Source organism: Lepidothrix coronata, unplaced genomic scaffold (assembly GCF_001604755.1).
Source record: "Lepidothrix coronata isolate B3197 unplaced genomic scaffold, Lepidothrix_coronata-1.0 Scaffold8, whole genome shotgun sequence".
In the NCBI taxonomy this organism is placed as follows: domain Eukaryota; kingdom Metazoa; phylum Chordata; class Aves; order Passeriformes; family Pipridae; genus Lepidothrix; species Lepidothrix coronata.
This window is the reverse complement of record NW_016690188.1, coordinates 7,505,475-7,526,968: the sequence shown is the minus strand read 5'-3', so window position 1 is coordinate 7,526,968 and position 21,494 is coordinate 7,505,475. Positions and strand designations below refer to the sequence as shown.

General features: G+C 34.9%; 1 protein-coding gene across 3 annotated transcripts in view; it reads right to left on the bottom strand.

Moving 5' to 3' along the window:
• ADGRA1 (adhesion G protein-coupled receptor A1) overlaps positions 1-21,494 on the bottom strand; it is a 263,876-nt gene that overhangs the window by 50,419 nt on the left and 191,963 nt on the right. For 2 of the 3 annotated variants that reach the window (XM_017804122.1, XM_017804123.1), the window contains one exon: positions 883-1,090. In XM_017804122.1, coding sequence (XP_017659611.1) covers positions 883-1,090 — 208 coding nt within the window. Of the gene's footprint in view, positions 1-882; positions 1,091-1,344; positions 1,371-21,494 lie in introns of those variants that run through there. The other variant, XM_017804124.1, reaches the window with a different exon arrangement.

Sequence of the window (21,494 nt, the reverse complement as noted above, 5' to 3'; positions counted from 1 at the left end):
GAATGCTGTGTAAAGAGATCAGATACACTAAACTATAGGGAAAAAAGCCATAGACATATAATCTTCATGGTCAAAATCAAAGTAGTGCTCATATCAGAAAAGTTTGAAATAGTATAAATAAATCTGAACATTTCAGTTCCATAATGTGTCCAAATGATCTAATCATCCATCACAAAACCAGATCTTTCTTATCGCTTCAGATTCTTCAGTTATGACCAGTGTTACACTATTGCCCATGTAGCTACAGAAACAGCTCAGTTTCATGGTATGATTAATAGCTGAGACAATTCTGCACTTTCAAAGTCACATTTAAACAGTTAAAATGTTAATAGAAATAAGAGCACTACTCAGGATCAAATAAAATCAGAGAAATTGCCTGGGTGAATAATTAATCAAAATAATTACTCAGTAGCACACACAGCATATCTTATTTAGACAAAAGTCTTTAACAACACCTGTTTTACATCCATAGCATCAGAAAGTATACTGCTGAGTATTGATAAATGCAACAGGGCACTACTCCCACTCCAAAAGCCTTATTGCTATCAGTGCCTGGGATACTAACACTGCAATTTTCACTGTAAAGAGTAAAATAAGGCTCCTTCCGATAGCATCCTGCTTTAAGCAGCAAGCATCTCGAACAACACTGTCAACAAACAGCAGTCCAGAAATTGCATTTTAATCATAGCGCAAGTGCATTCCTTTATTTGCAGGACAATCTGAATGAAACCGTGCAGATAGGAACAATTGCAAACATCGTACTAAAGACAGAGACTGTTTGCAGCCTCTCAGCCCACTGTATACTCTACCCCTCTATTCTCTACATAATCAAGTACACCGCAGCTTTTAGATTAAAGAAAATAATGCATAACAGCTTCTCACCTATTTTAGCAAAAACAGCTGGTGTGGCAACCGTCCTACGTTTCCCATCGTCTGCAAGATTTGATGAGTTTCCTGTGCTAGGAAAGAGTTTTCCATTCCGAAAGACAATAAACTGCAGCTTGCAAGTGGAGTTATCAACAGATTGCCAGGCTGAAGACGGAGAGAAGACAGACTGTGGCAAATGAACTGAAGCTACTGCTACAGCATTCTGTACAATGAGAAAAAAAAAGAAACATTTAAAATGCAAATCACAACAGGGTTGCTTTCATGATGTTTTAAACTCCTGTACAAGAAATCTATGCTGCCTTTCTTTTCCAACAGACTGGAAGCAACCAAAGAAGCACGAGCTGTAACCATGGGAATAGGATTGGTACAGTGCATATTAAAATGGAAAAGGTTTTGATTGAATGTGAGAGTCTATATGGTCAAGCTCCCTGCTGCAGAGGTGAGAATGGTTCTTACCGTGCCTGCTAGAGGGTCCATCAACGCTGCAGATCTGATTTAAAGAGACAACCTCTACCAGGTTTTCTCCTTCACTTAAAATAGAATCGGACAACTTACATTAAAACATTTCTCTGAAAGGGTACTTAAAAAGTATAAAAATAATTTTATTATTAAAAAAAATTACATCTGCAGAGAACTGCAAGTCCAGTAAACACCACATTTTATGAATCTGTTTTTTTTGCTTCCTATAAGGAAAATCAGTTAACTATGTTTTAGTAATGCAGGATTAAAAAATATTACAAACGCTAATATAAAAAAAGAAAACGAGACAGCACTGGGAGAAAATGAATGAAGACTGTCAGACCACTATAATGGCTTTGAGTCGTGAGTGTGTTATACATCCTTTTACAAGCAGATAATTCCCTTACAGCAGAGCTATAAAATCCACAAAACATTGTGTTCTGAGGACCTCACTCATCGAGCATTTTTTTCCTGACAAAGTAGCAAACTAATCATTACAGACTAAGATATTTACAAGGAATAAGAAATGATGAGCAATGGGAAAATAAACAGGGAGTCTGTCCTAAGCCTTGAAGTGAAAAGTGTATGTATTTAAAAACAAACAAACTACAAAATGTTCTAATTTGCATTTCCCCCAAGGGCAGAGTATGGCTCTGTGCACATAATTTACATAGATTATCACAGTTTACTCATAGCACATGTGCACTACCTCTTTCCAAAGTAAAACAATAATCTTCACAACCATATAAACAAACATGACATTAATATACATCCATGCGCTGGGAGAAATACAGATGTGAGAGATAAAATGTACAACACAGATCAGCAAACTAAACTGAATATGAGAAGCATCTACTGACCACACGATAAATATGGGAGAAAAGCATGAGCAGTCTGTGATGTCATTCAGATGCTTAAATAAAGAGATAAAGACTTCTGTACAATTTTCTTGTATATGTACATATGCATGTATCTTTTGGGAAGATTTTCCAATTTTAACAATAAAAATGCCAAAAAATAATTTTCTACATAAGTATTTAATCTAAGTGATGCTGCCTACTAAAAACACTCAGAAAAAAAAAAAGCAAACAGCAACAAAACATTTCTACTTTAGATTTTTTAAATTACTGTGAAGGCTTTAATTGGAATCAACTGAGCTAAACATCAAGCACTCATCCTTAGATTGTTTCCACTGTCTAATTCACTAAAGCTGTTATAATAGGCTTTATCTCATGCTTCTGAAAAAGACATATTTTACTCTATGATATTCTAAAGTATCTGCATATGCTGAACCTCTGATGAAACCATTTGGCCATAAAAGTATTATCAATAACTATGCACAGCATTTTTTAGAAGTGTCATTTTTCAAACCCCAGGCCACTGTTGAGAACTTACCTGGAGAGGTACAGAAGTGTAAGAGAAGTTACAGTGTGATTAACTTTATACTGGATTTTTATTATTATTCTGTATTGGAAAAAGCAATAACAATGATATATTAAATTACACTAATAAGTCATTATACATAAAAAGAGAAAGATAGAAGCATATGAATAAGCTTATAATAATGAAACCAACAGCTAAAGGCACTGGGTTAAGCAACAGTATGCTATGACTTGACAAAAGCAGTCCTAAACAAACCAGAGAAAACTACAGGTTTATAGCACTTTTGCTAAGAGGGGGAATCATCTAATTTATTGTGATTCTCTAATTTCTTCTCCATTGGGACTTAGTGATACTAGTAGGAAAAAGTAACAGTGTAGACAGAGCTCGTCTGTGGGACTGAGGAGGTGCAGAGAAGAAGCTGCACACACCTGAAGCACAGGTACCTGATGTGCAGGTCTGACAGCAGGTCACACAGCTGGGGAAAGACCAAGGTGGTATCCACCCCTCACCACTGCCCTGTCTCTGCCCACAAAGAGATCCTTCACTACACAGCATGAAAGGAAGGAACCTGATCATGGTGCCCCAAATGTTACCCACAGGTTACAGCTTTGCACCACAGGGGCAAAGTTGAATGCAGCGAAGAAAAGCTGCACACAGCCTACAAATGGAATTAGTGTGGACTGGTTGCGCTGCTCGGGCTGACTGAGCAAATCTCAAACATGCAGCAACATCAAATTATTTACTTGACAAAAGGACACATTTATAGAAAACGCTTTCCTGATTAGACTTCAGGAGAGTGTTTTTCCCTAGTTATCTCTTTAAAATGTACCAAGAATATGAATACTCATAACATAAACTATTTAATAAACTTTGCCAAATAGTGCCTACAGTCACTTCCTGGAATGCAATTTTATTGTGAATACTGCCCTGTGTATACCTGTTATTTCAATTTCTTTTGAGTGCAGGCAGGCTTGTGGGGTGAAGGGCAAAGGGACAGGGCTATTCTCTGACTGGAAAAATGTACTTATAAAGTCAAACTACTCAGTGCACGTCAAATATATACTTCACGCAGAAATGTCACAAAATTAAACATCCAACTGTCTGCTACAGCAACATGCCTGCCAACAAGATCATGTGCTCGGATATTAATACACAGTGAGAGGGCCCACATATTCACAATGCTGTTTAAAAATATGAATAAATATTTGTGAACATATTTTTTATCTAAGATGTGTGAGAATTTTCAATAGTATTACTCATTATTCACAGGAGAGAGATAACCCGAACATTTAGGCAATCCCTGTTATTGTGGATGGATGAAGCCTGACTGGAGGTTCAGTTTTGGGTTCTGTTAATCTTATGTGTGGTGACGAATATGTCAGTTCTCCACTCTTGCCTCAGTTTCCCTCTCACTTGGTGAAATAAAAATGATGGTATTTATTTTGCTCTGCAAGATTCTCCAGGAGTTCAGAGATGAAACACAATTTGGGAACAAGTATTATTAAAACCAATGACAGCAACATCAAATTTTGAGTCAATGACTGTGTTTCAGATGCTTCAAAATCCACATAACTCATCCCATTTTAAATTTTTTTATTTGGGCAACATATTGCCACATCACATAAGAACTAACATTTCTGAGCATGCTAGTGGCAGCATCTCAGAAAGCTGCTGCACCTCTGAGAGGGGAGAAAGAGCAATAGAGACAGAATCATCATAGGAGATGTAGCTTTACAATGACATAGGCCAGCACTGGCATCTCATATTTTCCCTGGAAAAGCTTAGAGTTTGTGTCAGCAATTCACTAGTCAGGATTTAGACATTCTGTGAGTGTTTTCCAAACAGAATGTCAATAATCCTGTCATGACTCCATTTCACTTTTAGTCCTATTAACTGGATTTTAGTGGCATTGATTAGAAATCCTGAACATAGTGCAGATTCTTTTAAGGAGTATTTTCCTGCTGAAAAATGCCAGTGTTTTAAAATGAAAGCTATCCACAGACATCCACCCATTTGCACATAAATATGATAGCAATGCTGCAAATTTCAAACCCTCTCAGATATCTTCCATGTAATCTGCCCAGATATTTGAAAATCTGCTGTATGACCTGCAGCCATGGAAAGAGGGCTTATCAGCTCTAAACCAGCTCTGAGGATTTTCTGGGAGGGCTCCTAGGACTCCTTGCTTCTAAGACTTCTTGGAAGCTGATCAACTTTCCAAAAAGCCAAATGAAAGGTTGCTTTAAACTCTGAATCATAATTTGAATAGTACAGTTTTATAAGTACTTCTGAAGTTTCATTTTTTGTGTCCATTTCAGAGCTGTTTTTGTCCGTGTGTGGAATTTTTCAAAATATGAGGCACCAAAAAATTCAACTGGATTCTAAAAGTTTTAAATTTGAATGGAAAATCTCATCCTAAAGTGGAAATGGTCCTCAGGATATTGAGAGCTACAGACTCTTGGCATTCTTGCAACTCATGCATGTGTGGCCCTTACTAAAAATGTTTTAAGGGAAAAATGAAAGATTTAAAGTGAAGTTTTTCCACAGGCAATTTTATTCTGGTAGCAGTCCATTCCTTATAATTAATGCTAGCATTTACAAGGAGTTTTTAAGTGTTTAGGAAAGACAGCCTCTTGCCTTAGGTGCCTTTGTGATATGTTGGCCTTTCTACATCATAATTCCTTTAAAAGACCTGCTCCCATTTGCAGCATTGCTTTCCCATTACTATATTCTACTTGTCTGAAATTTAGCATGATATTCAGAGACCGTACTCATAAAAAAATTATTATCAAGAAACATACTTTGTAACCACTGTGGAATGACATAAATCAAATTATTTTCAGTAGCTCTTCCTTGTGTATGCTTTGATACTAGACTGATATTGAGTTCAGGCACAGTATTTCTGTTTGATATAAAATACATTTCATAGGAAACTATCCAATTTTGAGTCCTCAGAGCAGTCATAAGGTATATTTTTCCAGTCAGCAATTTCCTTAACTTAAAAACCAGCATCTAAACAAGTCAGAGGGGAAAAAAAAGAATGAATTCACCTGAACACCCGGCAGAGAACTGGAAAAGCACCTCAACTGTTTCCAGATTTTAAAGAATGTGACAAGGTGGTGTATGGATTCAGATGCAAGACACCATATATTAGATTATTAAAGATACAAAGGTGTTGCCAAAATAGGTATAAGCTATATAAAGTTACTGTAGCAGTAAAAAAAAGTAAAAAATAAGCTCTATGAGTAATAGCCTATATTATTAAATATGGGCTGACTGAGTTAACAGTGTGGTCATCATATTAAAACCAAGCAAATAAATTATTTATGCATATACAATAGATTTTATTTAGTCCCTCAAATAAGACAGCAGATCCTTAGAAGCAACTGAAGATTTCAGTTTGGGGTTTATGTTAAAAGTGTAGTGGTTAACATAATAAAAAAAAGGGCAAAATTGTTTTTTCAGCTGTCTTTGCTGGTAGGTATTTGACCAACACTTCTTTGGAATTATCTTAGCACAAGATACATGAGACAAGGACAGGCACTTGGCCCAGCACTATGAGGCTTTAGCTAGTCTGTACATGAGTTCTGATCTGTTTTTCTGGTATGAAAAGTATCAACAAAAAAGGCTAAAAAATTTATACCATCTAGGAAAATACCAAATAAAGGTTCTGTAAAAAGAATGGAAACAATGCTAGTTGGAATATGCCTTTAACAAGATAAACAATTTGCTGGGTTCTAAAAGAGATCGGATTGCTTTTTTTTTTTTTTTTTAATGGGATGACGCCAAGCAAGGAAAGTAGTAGTTCCCCAGCCATGTTAACTTATCTGCTTAATCTTGCTCCTAATTTGTCACGGTTTAACTATCCTTTTTAGAATGCTGTTAAAACACAAGTCTGGAAAGGCTCAGGGATGACTAGGAAGTGAAAAAGCAGAATTTATATAGATTCCCAGGGAGAAATGAAGCAATACCTCCAAAAATGCAACATAAAATCACCTGGCTATTGAGATGAAATTGCTAAGCATGTTGTGATTATTATGTGATAAAGTCATTACGCAGTAATGCCGCAGTCCACATCCATCTCAATATCTGGAAAACTAAGTACAGAGTCCAAGATATCTTTGTTCCAGCCAGGCATAAAAGCTGGTTTAATGCACAGTGAAAATATGGAATCAAACCCAAATATAGGGAAATCATATAAAAAGTTTAAAAACAATGTCTAAAGTTCTCACTAATTAATAATAAGTTTTCTAGAGTCATGCTATAGAAATGTTAGATTTAGCAAACAGCACGGAAATTTTAGAAAAGATGTAATATAAAATTATCTGGAAAACCTGATCATCAGTAACTCTTTTCTAATAAAAGTAAAAAATGAAAGTAACCTCCACATTAGGATTTTATATTTCATACTTGAAAATCTGGAAAACTCAGGAAATTAACTGATAAAAGTTAATGGGACGTACAAGATCAAGAATGGATAAACAGATCAAAAAGGACAATGAGTAAAATCAGGAGGACTACAAAAAGGGAGAAAACCCCACTGATCAGTGAAACAAAATAGTATTTTAAGTTTCAATAGCATTTAAGTTCTTCAGATCTACATTAAAAAGACGAGGAAAGAAGTAGAGCTGCCCTGTAGAAAGAATCAGGTAATACATTTTTTATTTAACCTCAATGAAAGTGTTGATGTTTACATAGAGACAGTGTTACAATCAATATTGAGAAGAATATAAACATTACCATAAATGTCAAAGCAAATTCAGTAAGAGCTGAATATTGTCATACAAATCTTTGACAGAACTGACACATAAAATCAAAGGACAACTGCAATTTCTTTTTTTTTTAGGGGGATGGATGTCTACAAAGTTGATCATAAAGCAAAGATGACTGCTCTGTACAATGACCTGCAGTAAGGATGAATGAGTGAACAAGTTTGGCATGTAGATAATAGTACAGACTTATGCACAAATGAACAACTTTATTGCACAGTTTTCAACATCACTCAACAGCTGCTGCTGCCATATTGGTCTCCTCCCATGTCTAAAGACAGGCTGCTTTTAAAGAGTTTGAAAGAGTTGACCAGTAAATGGCATGAAAAATATGGTGTCCTGGCACTTTTATGTGAACCACCCAGAGTTGCTTCTGCATTCATTTGTTAGTCCTCCAAACCATAGGTCAGCATTTAGGACTTCATAATTCATGCATTCGTGAAAATGTGGTAAGAAAATGTAATAATTTTGTTCTAAGAAAATGAAAATATGCACAAATCTATATGCAACAACTGACCTGTTAATCTGCAATTGTAAGAGAAAAAGAACACAAAGGGAGACAGTGTAGGTTTACCAATGGTAAATAATGCCAGACCCAAATGATAGTTCTCCTCTATAACTATTTTTCTAGACAAGACAATACAATTCACCCCTAATTTCTTCTGAGACATCATGGATTAGTAACAATTAGTTCCAGGTGAAAAAGGAACAAGCTACGACTGATAATACAATTATTTACTTTGAAAGGGGGAGACAAGCTGGAGTGAATATATGCAAAGTTTCTATGAAAATCATCTTAAAGGCTCCCAATTTTTATTTTCTGACCTTGAAACAAAGAGGAATTTCATCTAAGACAACGTTCAAAATCATGTTTTACATCTTTATAATAAGATTGTCTATTATAAGCTGGTGAAACAGACCACTGGAAAGCAACAGACAAGGAAAAGGACGTGAAAGCACTGGTTGATCACAGGATGACTCAGAGCCACTATGATTTAACAATTAAAGAAGAAGACAAATACAGTCCAGAACATACAAGATGACTCATTTCCATGGAAATATTCTGATTTTAAAGGTCTAATTAGAAAGATATTACATGACTTTGATCAACTAGGCTGAGGAAAAATCTGTCCAGAACAGAATGGGTGTAAGAGACGGTTAATAGCATCGTTAGAACAAATAATTTGTTTCACAAGTGCAGAGTAAAAGAGTTTAGCTTTGTTAGCCTGACAAAATGAAAGAAGATGCTGTGCCTGTTGTCTTTAAAAAAAGCAGAGACATCTAGAGTAATGTAAACAAATAGCCAGCATGAGTACAAGGACAAATAGGGCATTAGTCAAGAGCAAAAATGCAGACTTAAAAGTATGCAAATGTTTCCTAGAGTTTATAACAGAGAGGACAGGATAGTTTTCAGGCACTATGGACACACAAATATTTACCTATTCTTGAGAGGGTATTCGAAAGCTTTATGATAGAATTACATAATGCTGTTAAAAAAGTTTTATTTCTCCATTTTAAAAGAAGTGTCTAAAATTCCTTTTAAGAACTCAAGAATTTCCTGATTAAAGGAATTTTTGAACTTTCTACTTCTACTTACATCACCAGTATATAGTTAATATAACTATTATATATAAATATAGTGAGTTAACTCTCACTAAGAAGAAAAAGAGTTAAAAAACCTATAGTGTCATGGTAGATTCAAATGCAATGATAAAATTGAGCATGGACATTGTAGTATCTGTTTGAGAAATAAATTTTTTGAAAACATGCTGGACACATGTAAGAGCTGCAGGCAACAAAGTTGAAAACCGGGCCACTTATTTAATGTAGACACCTGTTTTAGAAAGTTTAGAATTAATGTCTAAAAATAAAACAAATAAACACAGATCTCAGAGAGAAAAATAAAAAAAATGAAGACAGACATATTTCTATTGCTTCTTACTACTTGTTCTTAAAATTGAAGAGATCTTCAGCACTAAACTTACAAAAGCTGTCTCCTATACTGTGTGATGGTCATGACAGCAATATTGGTCACAGGTAACTACTGACATCCAGACGAACACTCCTAAAATACAATCAATAAAAACGGAATCACCCTAATCACTACCCTACCACTCCTAAACAAGACTACCAGAGCTACTATACCTGAAATAGAATATAAAATTAAGATATCTTTAATTTGTAGTAGGATCAATAGTAGCACTACTGGGTAACCTCATGGCTCTGAATAAAAGGCAATAATAAAAGTCATTATACTGTTGGGTCAGCTAGCAATCTCCTATACAATCAGGCTGCACCTATAGGTGCATAATGTTTAACTGTGATGATGTGACTTCAAAGAAAGACTTTGGAAAAACTTGAGTATCAGTTTAAACAGGTGATTCTGCGAAAGCTTCAGAAAACACAGTGAATCCGCAGACAACCTCAAACATTATTGCCTCAGTAGATATAATGTAAGAAAAAGCATGAAGAACCACATTTGTAAATGACTTATCACTGACAATTTGTTAGTATATTTTTTGTGTATTTCAAAACTCCACATGAGCAATCCCAGTTTAAAATTTCCAAGTTTTACCATTTTATGGCAATGTACCTTTTGCCTAAATGTTGTCTACATAAAAAAAACCACTGTAAAGCACAACAGAAAGCAATAATGAGGGAACAACATTATATCAATCGGATATAAAACACAATATGATTTATTATAATGTTAATTATTAGGTTTTTCAGACAGCACTATATGACTGCTTCAATTTAGGGCTCCTTATTGCAAGTCAAGCAGAGTTTGCAATAGACTTGCCATAATGCAAAGAGTTATGCCAGAAAATGCATAAAATTCATCCTCCTAGGAACCCCTAAGAGTTCTTAAGGGCGGCTTTTGAGTTTTCAACTGGAATTTACTGAGTTTTTGGGGAAGATCCTTGAAGTCTTAAAGGATTTTGGACACACTCCAAAATTCACACTAACTTTCCGTTGTTTTTCTGTGGACCCCCAGAGACTCACTGCAGCTTCATTTTTAAAAAGGATGGCTTCTGGCAGTGCGCTCTACAGGAAGACTCACCCTATTAGGAGTTTGGTTCACTGGGCCCTTCAGGGATGCATTAGCTCCTAGAAATACTGCATTTTCCTCTGAGCAGCCCGCAATGAAGGAGTATTTTTCCTTTTTATTTAGAAGCTCAATTCATCTTCAGGCATTAAATATGCAAAATTTTTCTGGAAAGATGATAAGCATATTCAATTTTATTACATTGATGAGACTGTTGTTTTAGTAGTTGCAGATGCACTCAGGATGGGATGGACTTCTGCTAAACTGTTAGAATTTTAAAATATAAAGACACAAGAAATGATCGCATGAGCTATGTGGAACATTCAGCTACATAATTACAAAGCTATCACCATGAATCTTAGGAGGGGCATCATAATTATACAGAATACCTAACTAACCAAATGCCTTCTACAGCTGATTGACCACCAAATTCAAATATACATAAATATCAGCAGTTCAGAAAATGCAGTAGTGAATTCTGACTTGGGTAAACTGGCAGACATGAGTTTTTTGGTACGACAATTTTTTATTTGTTTTTTGAACTACATGAATTGTGTTAATGTAGTTAATGTAGGCCTCATAACAGTCTTTCTGCATAGCTTCATGATTATAATATATAGGAAAATATTATGAATGCGAACAAAGAGAGTATTTCCCAGCAATCAGACATAAAGTGTTAACAAAGATATTTCTAAAGTCAGAGAAGCACAATTTAATTAAAAAAAGAGGGGCTAATAGGTGGTTTATGTACATAAGAAAATTCACTCTGTACTAAACAAAATTCATATGCATTTTAATAGAGTGCAGTACATACAATTACAGATTTTTATGATTTTCCTAAAGCCTTAGGTAATTTGTGTGTATCCATTTATGAGTACAGAGTGATATAACCATTAGGTAATACAGTAATTCAAAGTGATTGAATATTACAACTATTTAATTATAGTAGGTGATAGGATTTCTAATTTGACTGACGTGGTATTCACACTTAGTTAAGTTAGATAAATATAAATTTCATTTAATAACATAAGTGGGAATGTAGTGAAAAAGATTAATTCAGAAATTTTTAATAATATTTTGATATAATTTTCCTGAGGCAAAGTGAGTTTCTAAATTGCATATAATGTACATAAGTCCAAGTATTAAGTGTTTTTCTGGTGCTGCCTTTTCATAAAGATTACTGCAAAGAAATGCTGACGTTGCTACTCGACAAGTATTGAAACATTGCCCCTCTCTGATATTGAAGGAAAGCTGAAACCGCTGAAAAGAGTTTTAGCATTTTGGGTCTTTTAGGAAGAGAATTTAAACTTTCCACAACATGAAATCACTCAGTATTCTGCAGATTTTGAATCATTTGGATATTATCCTCAAGAACGATCCCTCTTGCCTATAGTCATTAAACAATTCAGATCCAGCATTACTCTTGCAAGACACAACTTGGGCAAGGCACACATTTCTAGAAGCAGATGCAAGATCACTACATTCCTTTGCTTTGTTATATAGAGACAGTTAAGTATTTGAAAAACAAAAGCAGTAAGATTGCCTTTTCTTTAGTTCATGTATGCATAGTCACACCTTCCTTCACTCTATTACAGGATACAAGTTCACTATCCTCACAACAGTCAAGAAAGTACATGTCCTCAAGAGAAGCAAATACAATTTCTTCTTCTGTTCCAAAACTCTTTTTTCCATTTTGAGAAATGATATATTTTAGTCTCCAACTTGCCAAAACAATAATTTGCTTCCTGAATTTCAGCCACTCAATAAATTTATTAGCTTCTACAGTAAAGTCAGAAAGTATGTGTCGTGAAAAGAAATGTGAATGAAGTAACAATAAAGTAAGTAAAATAAGTAATAATAAGTAAAAAAAGTGAATGAAATAACAATAGTTACATCAGCAAGAGACAGGTTCTGAGTCACAGATATGTATTCACATTTGGATGAAAGTACTCAAGTCCCTCGAGCTGCTTGGTGGTAAAGTGGATCAATGATGGCGACATTTTAAGACAATTCTTATAATTGAGATGTTGAGTAAGAAAAAGACACACTCTACTACTGTCAGTGCCTGAAGTTCTTAGTAGCTGCTACTCCCCAAAGCTCCCATGCAAAATCATATCCCTGCTCCGTAAGTCTCACACACATCTTCAGGATTCTGACACACGCAGCGTAGACGCAAAAGACAAGATACTGAGCTCAGTATGAATATGAAATGTTAGTCAAAACTTCACCTTTAAAGTTCAGTTCTGGCCAAATGCTGTGCTGAACACCTAGGTAGACTAAAACTGTGGATTCGGTAGATATGTTTCTGTATCAAGAAAGAGACCATAAGTATTAAATGAATTTATCCAAGGCTACATTTACATGAGATAATTATCAGCACTAGTGGGTCCAAATTTGTGCCACAGTGGTGATGTGAGCCTTTGTTTCTGTCTTAATTTCGTGAGAATTGGACTGAAAAAGAATAGAGAAAACGAGTCCACCTGGAAAGTAAGTTGTCAGCTCACTAAGAATAGTACCCTTTTCCAAGCCACTCTATTTTTTGGTTATATACAGAAAATGAGTATTGCTGAGGAATAGTATATTCCCCAATTCCCTTTCTAAAGAAAGAATACAAGTTGTTTTTCTTGCAAATAATATATTTGCACATACGTTTTCACCAAAAATCTAGAGTAACAAGGAAGCTCTGAAAATAAAACTGTGGGACATGTACATAGGTACATTGTATGTTTAGTTCATGTGAAAATCTGTGGTGTTTGTCTCTTAGTTCAGCCAGAAAGCATTCAGAGCCAAAGAGAAGTCTTTTAGCCCCAGCTGAATCACATGTACTTTTATTGTTCTCATCACAGATTACTAATTTATCTGGACAAACTTCTGTTCTAATAAGAGCTTAGGGACTATGCATCTTGATTCATTCTACTAAGTTTTTCTAACAGTTTTGTCACAGAGTTATGTGAAAATATTTGCTAGCATTACCCACAGCATCCGCAGTAAAATCCAATAAAAATCATAATGGAAGTGAGGTCTGAGTGAACCTGCCATCAGAACACCAATCTACTGATCACTTTGTACTCCTGTGAGTTGAAGAAGGTTGGAAGAAACCTAACTCTTATTTTTTAATGTTTTACAGATGTTAAGAAACCACCTAGGCACGTGTACAATTTTTTTCTTTGTTAACACAAAAATAGTCACTTGACATATTTTAAGTAATTTCATTTCTAAAAGCTGACTAATGATGATTCCAATTAGGATTTTAAAATACTACATACATTATCAGTACTTGTCATCAATGATCTCTAACTTGAAAACTCATAGTTTGTATTGGGTGAGGATAGTATAATATATTTGGGGCAGTATGCACTCTATTGGTCTTACTCTAGTGAATGCCTTTGAGTTGAGACACCAAGACTTCTTACACAGTGAATGAATCCAGCTGAGGTCTGAACTAAGCTCAGGAGAAGCATCCCCTCATTCCCATTCAGTGATTGCTGAGAATGAGGATTCCTAATATAATGTGATAGATTTCTGATATAATAGATTCCTTTAAAAACTCAGATAGGTGCTAACCTAGCTAAAGTTATATGAGATGAAACTCTTAGAGTAATAAATGAAGACTGAGAACTTAACTTCAGTCTCCTCTTCCCATTTTTTAGATCAAACAAAAGGGAATAATTATTTTAATTCTTCTAAATATAAAGCTGCTTTCAGTTTGCAACCTACTACAGGAGCAAAAGGGAAAGCATAGCCTTTTTGTCTTGCTCATGGCTTCTGCATTAATAGAAGTTTTCAAGTATTAGTGCTGCAGGGCCTGCATTTCGAAAAAGTAACAGCAACATGTTCATTAGAAATAGCGATCTATATGCCATGAAGTGTTCACTTTTAAAATCTTGTAAATTAGTTATATAAGCAGCAAATCTGCAATTTAATCAGCAGAAAAATGAATTGTTATACATTGTTCTATGCAGGCATTCACAATGGTTTGAATATTTTTGATCTTCCCCTCTTGCTCTACTGATTTTCTAATCTTTTTCCATAAAGGTCAATTCTTCTGGCATCAGTATATTTAATGTCTTCAAAAATTTTTATCAAAGGTCTTTATTTTAAAGGGTTTCATTTTATCAGTCAGGCAAAACAACAGTGTGTATAATTCAGACATTCTCAAGGACTTCCACTGCCATATTTGATGGATTTTTTTTTTAAGTGTGCTATCACTCTTGCTGAATCACTTCCAGTCTCCTATTAAACTGATATGCCTTTATTTTAGACAGTAGCAATGTTCATTTTCTAACATAAAAACTTAATATGTTCACCATTTCACTATCTTTTTCTCTTAGACTTTCCAGTTTTACTTGCTGCATTAAATAGGATGGGAGTACTTTGCTGAATCCTACACATGCATTTCTAGACTTTTACTACTGCTACTACCAGATGATGACATGAGTACCTGAGAGTATGAATTAATTATTCAGGACTGAGGATCTGAAAGAAATGTTCTCAAGTAGAAAAAGGGGAAAAAATCAATACAGAAAAAAACTGAGCCTCTCATGCCAAGTAAAGGACTAACATGATATCCTAAATTAATTACTAACATTATTAGCTGAAAGACGGTATATTTGTAAAAAACTGGCAGAGTCCCAAATTGTCTGCCTCAGCAACGAGAAAGACTTAGGGTTTTTTATCATCAGGAATTCTGAGTCCTGGAAGCTCTATATATCCACAATGATATGGAAACACTGCTGCCAAGGGCACAGACTACTAAAATCTGTATTCTCATTCTTCTCTATTATCTAACACAAAGAAGAAATATTTTTATAGTAAGTACGAGGGCCTAGAAACTACTCATTAGCAAACTAATCAATGGATTTTGATCCCACTTTCCCAACTACACCTACAGCTGCTTTTTGTTTCTTTCACACAGGACACATTATCTGAAAAACAAAGGTCTTCTCTTAAGAACAGCATTAAGTCAATGTCTCAACTTTAACAATTAAATAACTTAATATCCTATTTTCTTCCGCACAGAAACACAAAAATAAAAATTGAGTGGCCACTTTGTGCTCTTCTGCCAACTTAAATTTTTATACTCCTACATTTCTTCAGTAGATGTACATTAAAAATGCAGCAACAGTCATAAGAAAACAAAATCATATTCACTAGTTATAGATATCTTAAGGTCTGTCTCAATTTTATTACCTTATTGAGGCTCTCTGAGGGTCACACCACAAACATATTCTCTGTATAGTTTTGATATCCTCTAGCTTTTTAGAATACATATATTTTTTAATATCTCTGTTCAAAAGCAATAAGCTAAAAAGGATGCTGAACGTATTTCTGAACAAAGCCTTTCCTTACTTTGTAACACCGACATGGAGAATTCAAGACACTTGTACTTGCTAAGCCATGGTCTATTCAGCAACATTGTGTTAGCATTACTCACCAAGTGGAATTAAAAGCTGCACTACAGTTACCATGACAACCAGCTGTCTCCCACATACAGCATCAGTTTGAATTTGTGCAGACCATTTCTAACAATGATTTAAGTCAACAAATTCAGCATTACCCTGAGGTAAAAATCTGGTTTATGAACAAATAAATATTTTCAGTTTCATAATATTACTTAGCTCGATACATTGATTCCAAGTATTACTTGGGAGACCTTCAGAAAGATGCAATGACTTTTTTAGAAATTAAAGGTGAATGGTAATCTTCTGGTCAATATACAGTGAGGACCACTGAAATTCCTAAACCAATGAACATGTAGAAAGCATACAGAGAAGAGATAGTGTAACACTCGTAGAGGAGCTTGTGGGGAAACTGCATTTGAATATTTATTAAACCATTTTCTAAAATTTACATTTGAATGATGCTGTTGATTATCTTGGGTAGTACCACTAACATCATCAGTGTATGCTCACTATACAGATTCTTCCTAGAAAACAAAGCTTAATCCATGTTCATCCAAAAGTATCAGCCAGCAATTCTCCATCAGGAAAATAATCTGAAACTTGGAATATAATTTCTGGGCTGGGGAATTATAAAACAAATTCCTTTAATTCTAGTAAACTACAAGGTTTGGGTTTTGTGCAGGGATTTTTTGGTGGTTTTGTTCTTGTTTTGGTTAGTTGGTTTTGCTTTTGTTTTTAATATTTCAACTTACAGAGAAAGAGAAGTCTCAGTTGCTTTTGAAACAGCTAAACAATATGAGGTAACAGTAGTATATCATATTTACAATGTCTCGTGAAACATCACACAATTGCATGACTGGCCATCAGTATGAAGTTGCCACCTGGCTACTTCAGATCCTTTTGATCACCAACCATTCTTTCAGTAAATAGTCAGATTTGACTGTAGTTGTTTAGCCTGCAGAAAGGAGACTGTACACGGGTGGGGGTCAGTCTCTTCTCCCGAGTAACAAATGACAGGATGAGACAAAATGGCGTGAAGCTGCAATAGGGGAGGTTTATATGGGATATCAGTAAAAACGCCTTTACTGAAAATGTTGTCGGGTGTTGGAACAGGCTGCCCAGGGAAGGGGTTGAGTCAACATCCTTGGAGGTACTTAAAAGACATGTAGATGTGGCAATTGGAGACATGGAGAATTGGTGGAATTGGCAGTGCTAGGTTAATGGCTAGACTCAATGATTTTTGAGGTCTTTTCCAACATAAATGATTCTGTATTTCTATGATCGTCATTGCATAAACACATAATGGCAATGATGAACAGATCTGCTTGCAGACTAGTAGGATGTATTGTTCTGAGGGAAAACAAGAATGTCCACAACAGCATAAAACACACATATCAATTGTGCATTTGTACAATGAGAGTGGGGAGAGAGAGGAATGTAAATGCTGAAAAAAAAAGATGTCTAAGCTATTAAAAATATAATGTATAGTCAAACTAAAGATAATAAATTAGTAATGCTACTTTTTACATAAGCAACTATAAAAAAAAGTCAGAACCACAAAACTTAAATAGAGCCTGTATTTGCTAAAGATACTGCAAATATTGCATACTGAACTATGTACACATTAATGATACATGCTGCAATCACTCATTTCTCTGGAAGGAAGTGCCACAACTAAACACTACAGCAGATTTCCTGTTTGGTATATGGTATAGCACTTGTTGCATCACAGACCCTAAAAACACATTAGAAAAGAAAACTGGTCAAGTGTAATGTATTCAAAATTAAAACATTCAGAGGCTATAAGGAATCTGATGTTATTAAAAGTAGTTTTAATCTGTGATTGAGGGGTTTTGAATTCTAAACCTGAGGAAAATACATAATAAAAAGTTTTAGTTTTAATATAATTCTTTCAGTTTTAAATAATTTCACTTATGGGAGAATGTTGGTCAGAGGACAAAGAAAGAAAAATAAGTATAGAATAATATCTAAAAGATTGAGAAAGGAAGTAGCACAGAAATGCATTCAGCCCTGGATCACTGTGGATACATTTGTTATCAGTGACAGGCAATGTGAAATCAAGCACATACTGAAATCAAACCCTTCTTTAAGGTTACACTAAACTGAACTGACAGGAACACTACATGCAACAAAGAAAAAGAAATGGATTTCTATATAGCACTTCGATCTTCAACAATAGGAGTGTATAACGTTTAAATGTTAAAACAGAAGAATTCAAGGGAGACAAAAGGTAGAAAGCAAAAAAAGGAATAAAATATAACCTGGGGCTCCAAATCCACAACCCAGCCAGGAACAATTTTTTTTTTTTGCCAACAAAAAGGCTGCACAGGCAAAGGTAAATGACAATGGGAAAACAAACAGGATTGTTACCAGAATTTAACAGAACTGTAATAATCCATTAACTCCTAGATTGAGCTGCAATGTAATATCATAAAATAAAACACAATTTAAAAGTAAATCAAGATGACAATATAAGCAGATGTGAATCATTTTGCCCTGAACTTGAGTCTACACCCTTGTGTCAAAGATGTCTTAATAGGGTTAAAGTAGCATTGCTAACATTAATGGATATTTTCTTGCTACATTTCAAAAAAGTACTTACAGCAAAGTTAAAAAAAATATGATTCTATGATTATACAGTCAGGGAAAAGGCCTTTTAGATAGCAATTTGAAAACCAGGAGAAATTATTTAGTCTCACCAATTTTTTTTAATAATACATGCTTCTTGAACACAGTAAACTTACAAGTGCGTCTCTACTAACATTTTACTTTACATTTGGAACACCGGTCTGATATTCAGATATTATTTTCATCCTATCACATTCCTCAATACACGATGTTGCTGTTGGATTCTCAGAACCACTTGTTATGCTCCACAGATTTGTACCTATTGCATTGCACTGCTTATTATTCTTCCACTCTGTGATTCAGGTCTCTCCTGGTTCTCTTCCTCTTAAGAGTAATTATTATCTGTCTACTCCTAAGCCTCAAAACCAACTAAAATGGAACTCTTCCTCTTCCCTACACTACAATCCTCTTCTTTTTCTCCTTCTTTCTCAATCCGTGGTTAGCTCTGCAGTAGCTGCAATCATTTCAACCTCCACAAACAACAACTAGACTATAGTCCCATCATTGCAGATTATAACAGGTAACCTCACCTGCTGTGTCATTAAAGGACAACTAGCTGAACTGGAATTGAATGGCTTTTTCAAATCAAAGGGAGACAACAAGTCTAAACTTCATCTCTAGACATTAATGCTTAGTGGTAAATCTCCTGAAATAGATCTCAATCAGGCAATTAAAACTTGAAAAAGACAGCAGGAGAAAGAAACAGGGAGAAACAGGAAACAAGCAACCTGTGGCCCCTCAAATGGTATAGGGATGGCTGATCTGATCTGACTATGCAAATGATTTTATTAGAATAATGCATACTGACACAAAATCTTGCACCTTACATATTCGGGTGACTAATGCAATACTAGCTTGTTTAAGAAAACTGCCTTACCAAACCCTTGTTTAAGCTCTCATTTCAGAACAAATTCAGCCTGCTTTTGTGGAGTCCTGAAGTTAAGCAAATGTGCTGTAACTGCTGCATTTAGCTACAGGTAGAAGAACTCAGACGGAGGAAGGGAAAGCAAGCTCACCACTCTCCAGAGGTAACATCATGGTCTGGCCTTCGGATATATTCAGGATAGCATTTGAAAAGGCCAGGTTAAAAGCTGGAGCAAAACAAAAAGCAGCCTCACTCTCTAACTCCTGACTGAGGTCTGGAAAAAGCAAGAAAAAGGTCCCCCCTCCCCCAGAATACATAGCTCAACAAAAAGGAGGTATCACTGGTTTATTTGGTTGATAAGGACAGGAAAATTAATGCTTGGCATGCCAGTATTTTTTCACTTTGTAAGAAAGTTCTAGATTTGTTTCTGAGACCCAAACACGTTTCAGCCACCCTTTTTGACCCAAAAGCTGAAGAGACTTTGGATGGCTTGAGTTTTTGTCTTCACTCTTATTTCCACTACTACTTTTATAGCAGTTTTAGCAAGCAGAAATTCGGACAGACTCTTTTATCTAGAGAAGCTGGCATTTCCTCTTTGAATACAAATATTTTAACAAAAATATATTTCTATTCCCATTGCTGATTAAGTGCCGAATGTAGACAGAATGACTCAATTTTACTATCAGTCCTATATTCCTTAGAAACACTAACCTGTTCAATGATTTAAAGTATGTATTTATTTGGTCACATTTTAATCTAATCCTGAAATATATTTTCATCTGAAGCAAGGGAAAGGCAATAATTTAAAAATGAACATTTTGGAAGACATTGTGATGTCTGACTAGTCAGTGGATTGAATCAATGAACTGAATAAAATAAAAGTTATTATTTTCTTCTGAGCAGTTAACCTCTTTTCAGATACATAAGGCGATTGATACAATTTCGATTGGCATTTCCACTCATACAGTGAAAATAAGATTTGGTGTTATGGAGATAATCAAATAGGATATTTTTAAGACTTGGCTGACTGAAGCAATTAAGCCAATTCAAAGACTGTGTTTTAGATAGGTGAGTACATAATGAACTGAGTGTTCCTGAGAGAAGTCCATAATTATCTAAAGAGGAGAGAAGTGGACGGTAAAATTGAGTCTGCAGGCAAGAATTTTTGTATGTACCAATCTGAATATCTAAAGCAAAACTTTTGCATTTATTATATTTGAGAACTTCACAGATGGTTTAGAACAGAATATTACAAGGCTACAAAGGGTTTTAAAAAGTGTCTGTCTTTTTTCCCCTACTTAGGTTTCTATATCCTTTTTTAAATTCATGATTTTAAGAAAAGGTATCATAATTTGTCCCTTTTTAAAAAGCTTAGCCAGTATTTACAATCTAATATAGTACACGGTGCTCTTCTGCTACTATTTTTGTTGATTACGGTCAACAAAAAATCCCCCAGAGACACTTGCTCCATACCTTGCTATCTTGTAGTGACTAGCCCCAAATAAAGGTGCTGCAACAAATGAGGATGAATGAGGGATTCCATCCCTTACTTAATTTCCTCATGTGTGTGTATATATATATATGTGTGTATGTATGTATATTTCTCTTTTTCTTCTCTGAAATAATGTCAGATGTATCTGCAATATCACAGCTGTGTACTCAGGTTTTATTCTGAAGCACTAAAAAGCATTAATATCTAAGACCTTTAACTTTTAATGAATAAATGACAGAAAGCTTTGAACCAGGGAAAAATATTTTATGAAATCTATGATTTGACTCTCCAGTAAGGCAAGCACCTACCATTGTACCTCTGCAATGACCCTTCACAAATCAAACATCTATCTACCAGGTAACAAACTAATATTTTAGACTTGTAGGACTGAATCACGGTGCTCAGGCCTACAAAAGTTACAAATAAGTGTCCTTCTCATTAATGTGATTGCTATATTATTCTGAGTTATTTAGTTAAGTTTCTTGAAAAAGATTCATATTTTCACACGAAAAATATGATTATATTTCTACTTAGGTTGATC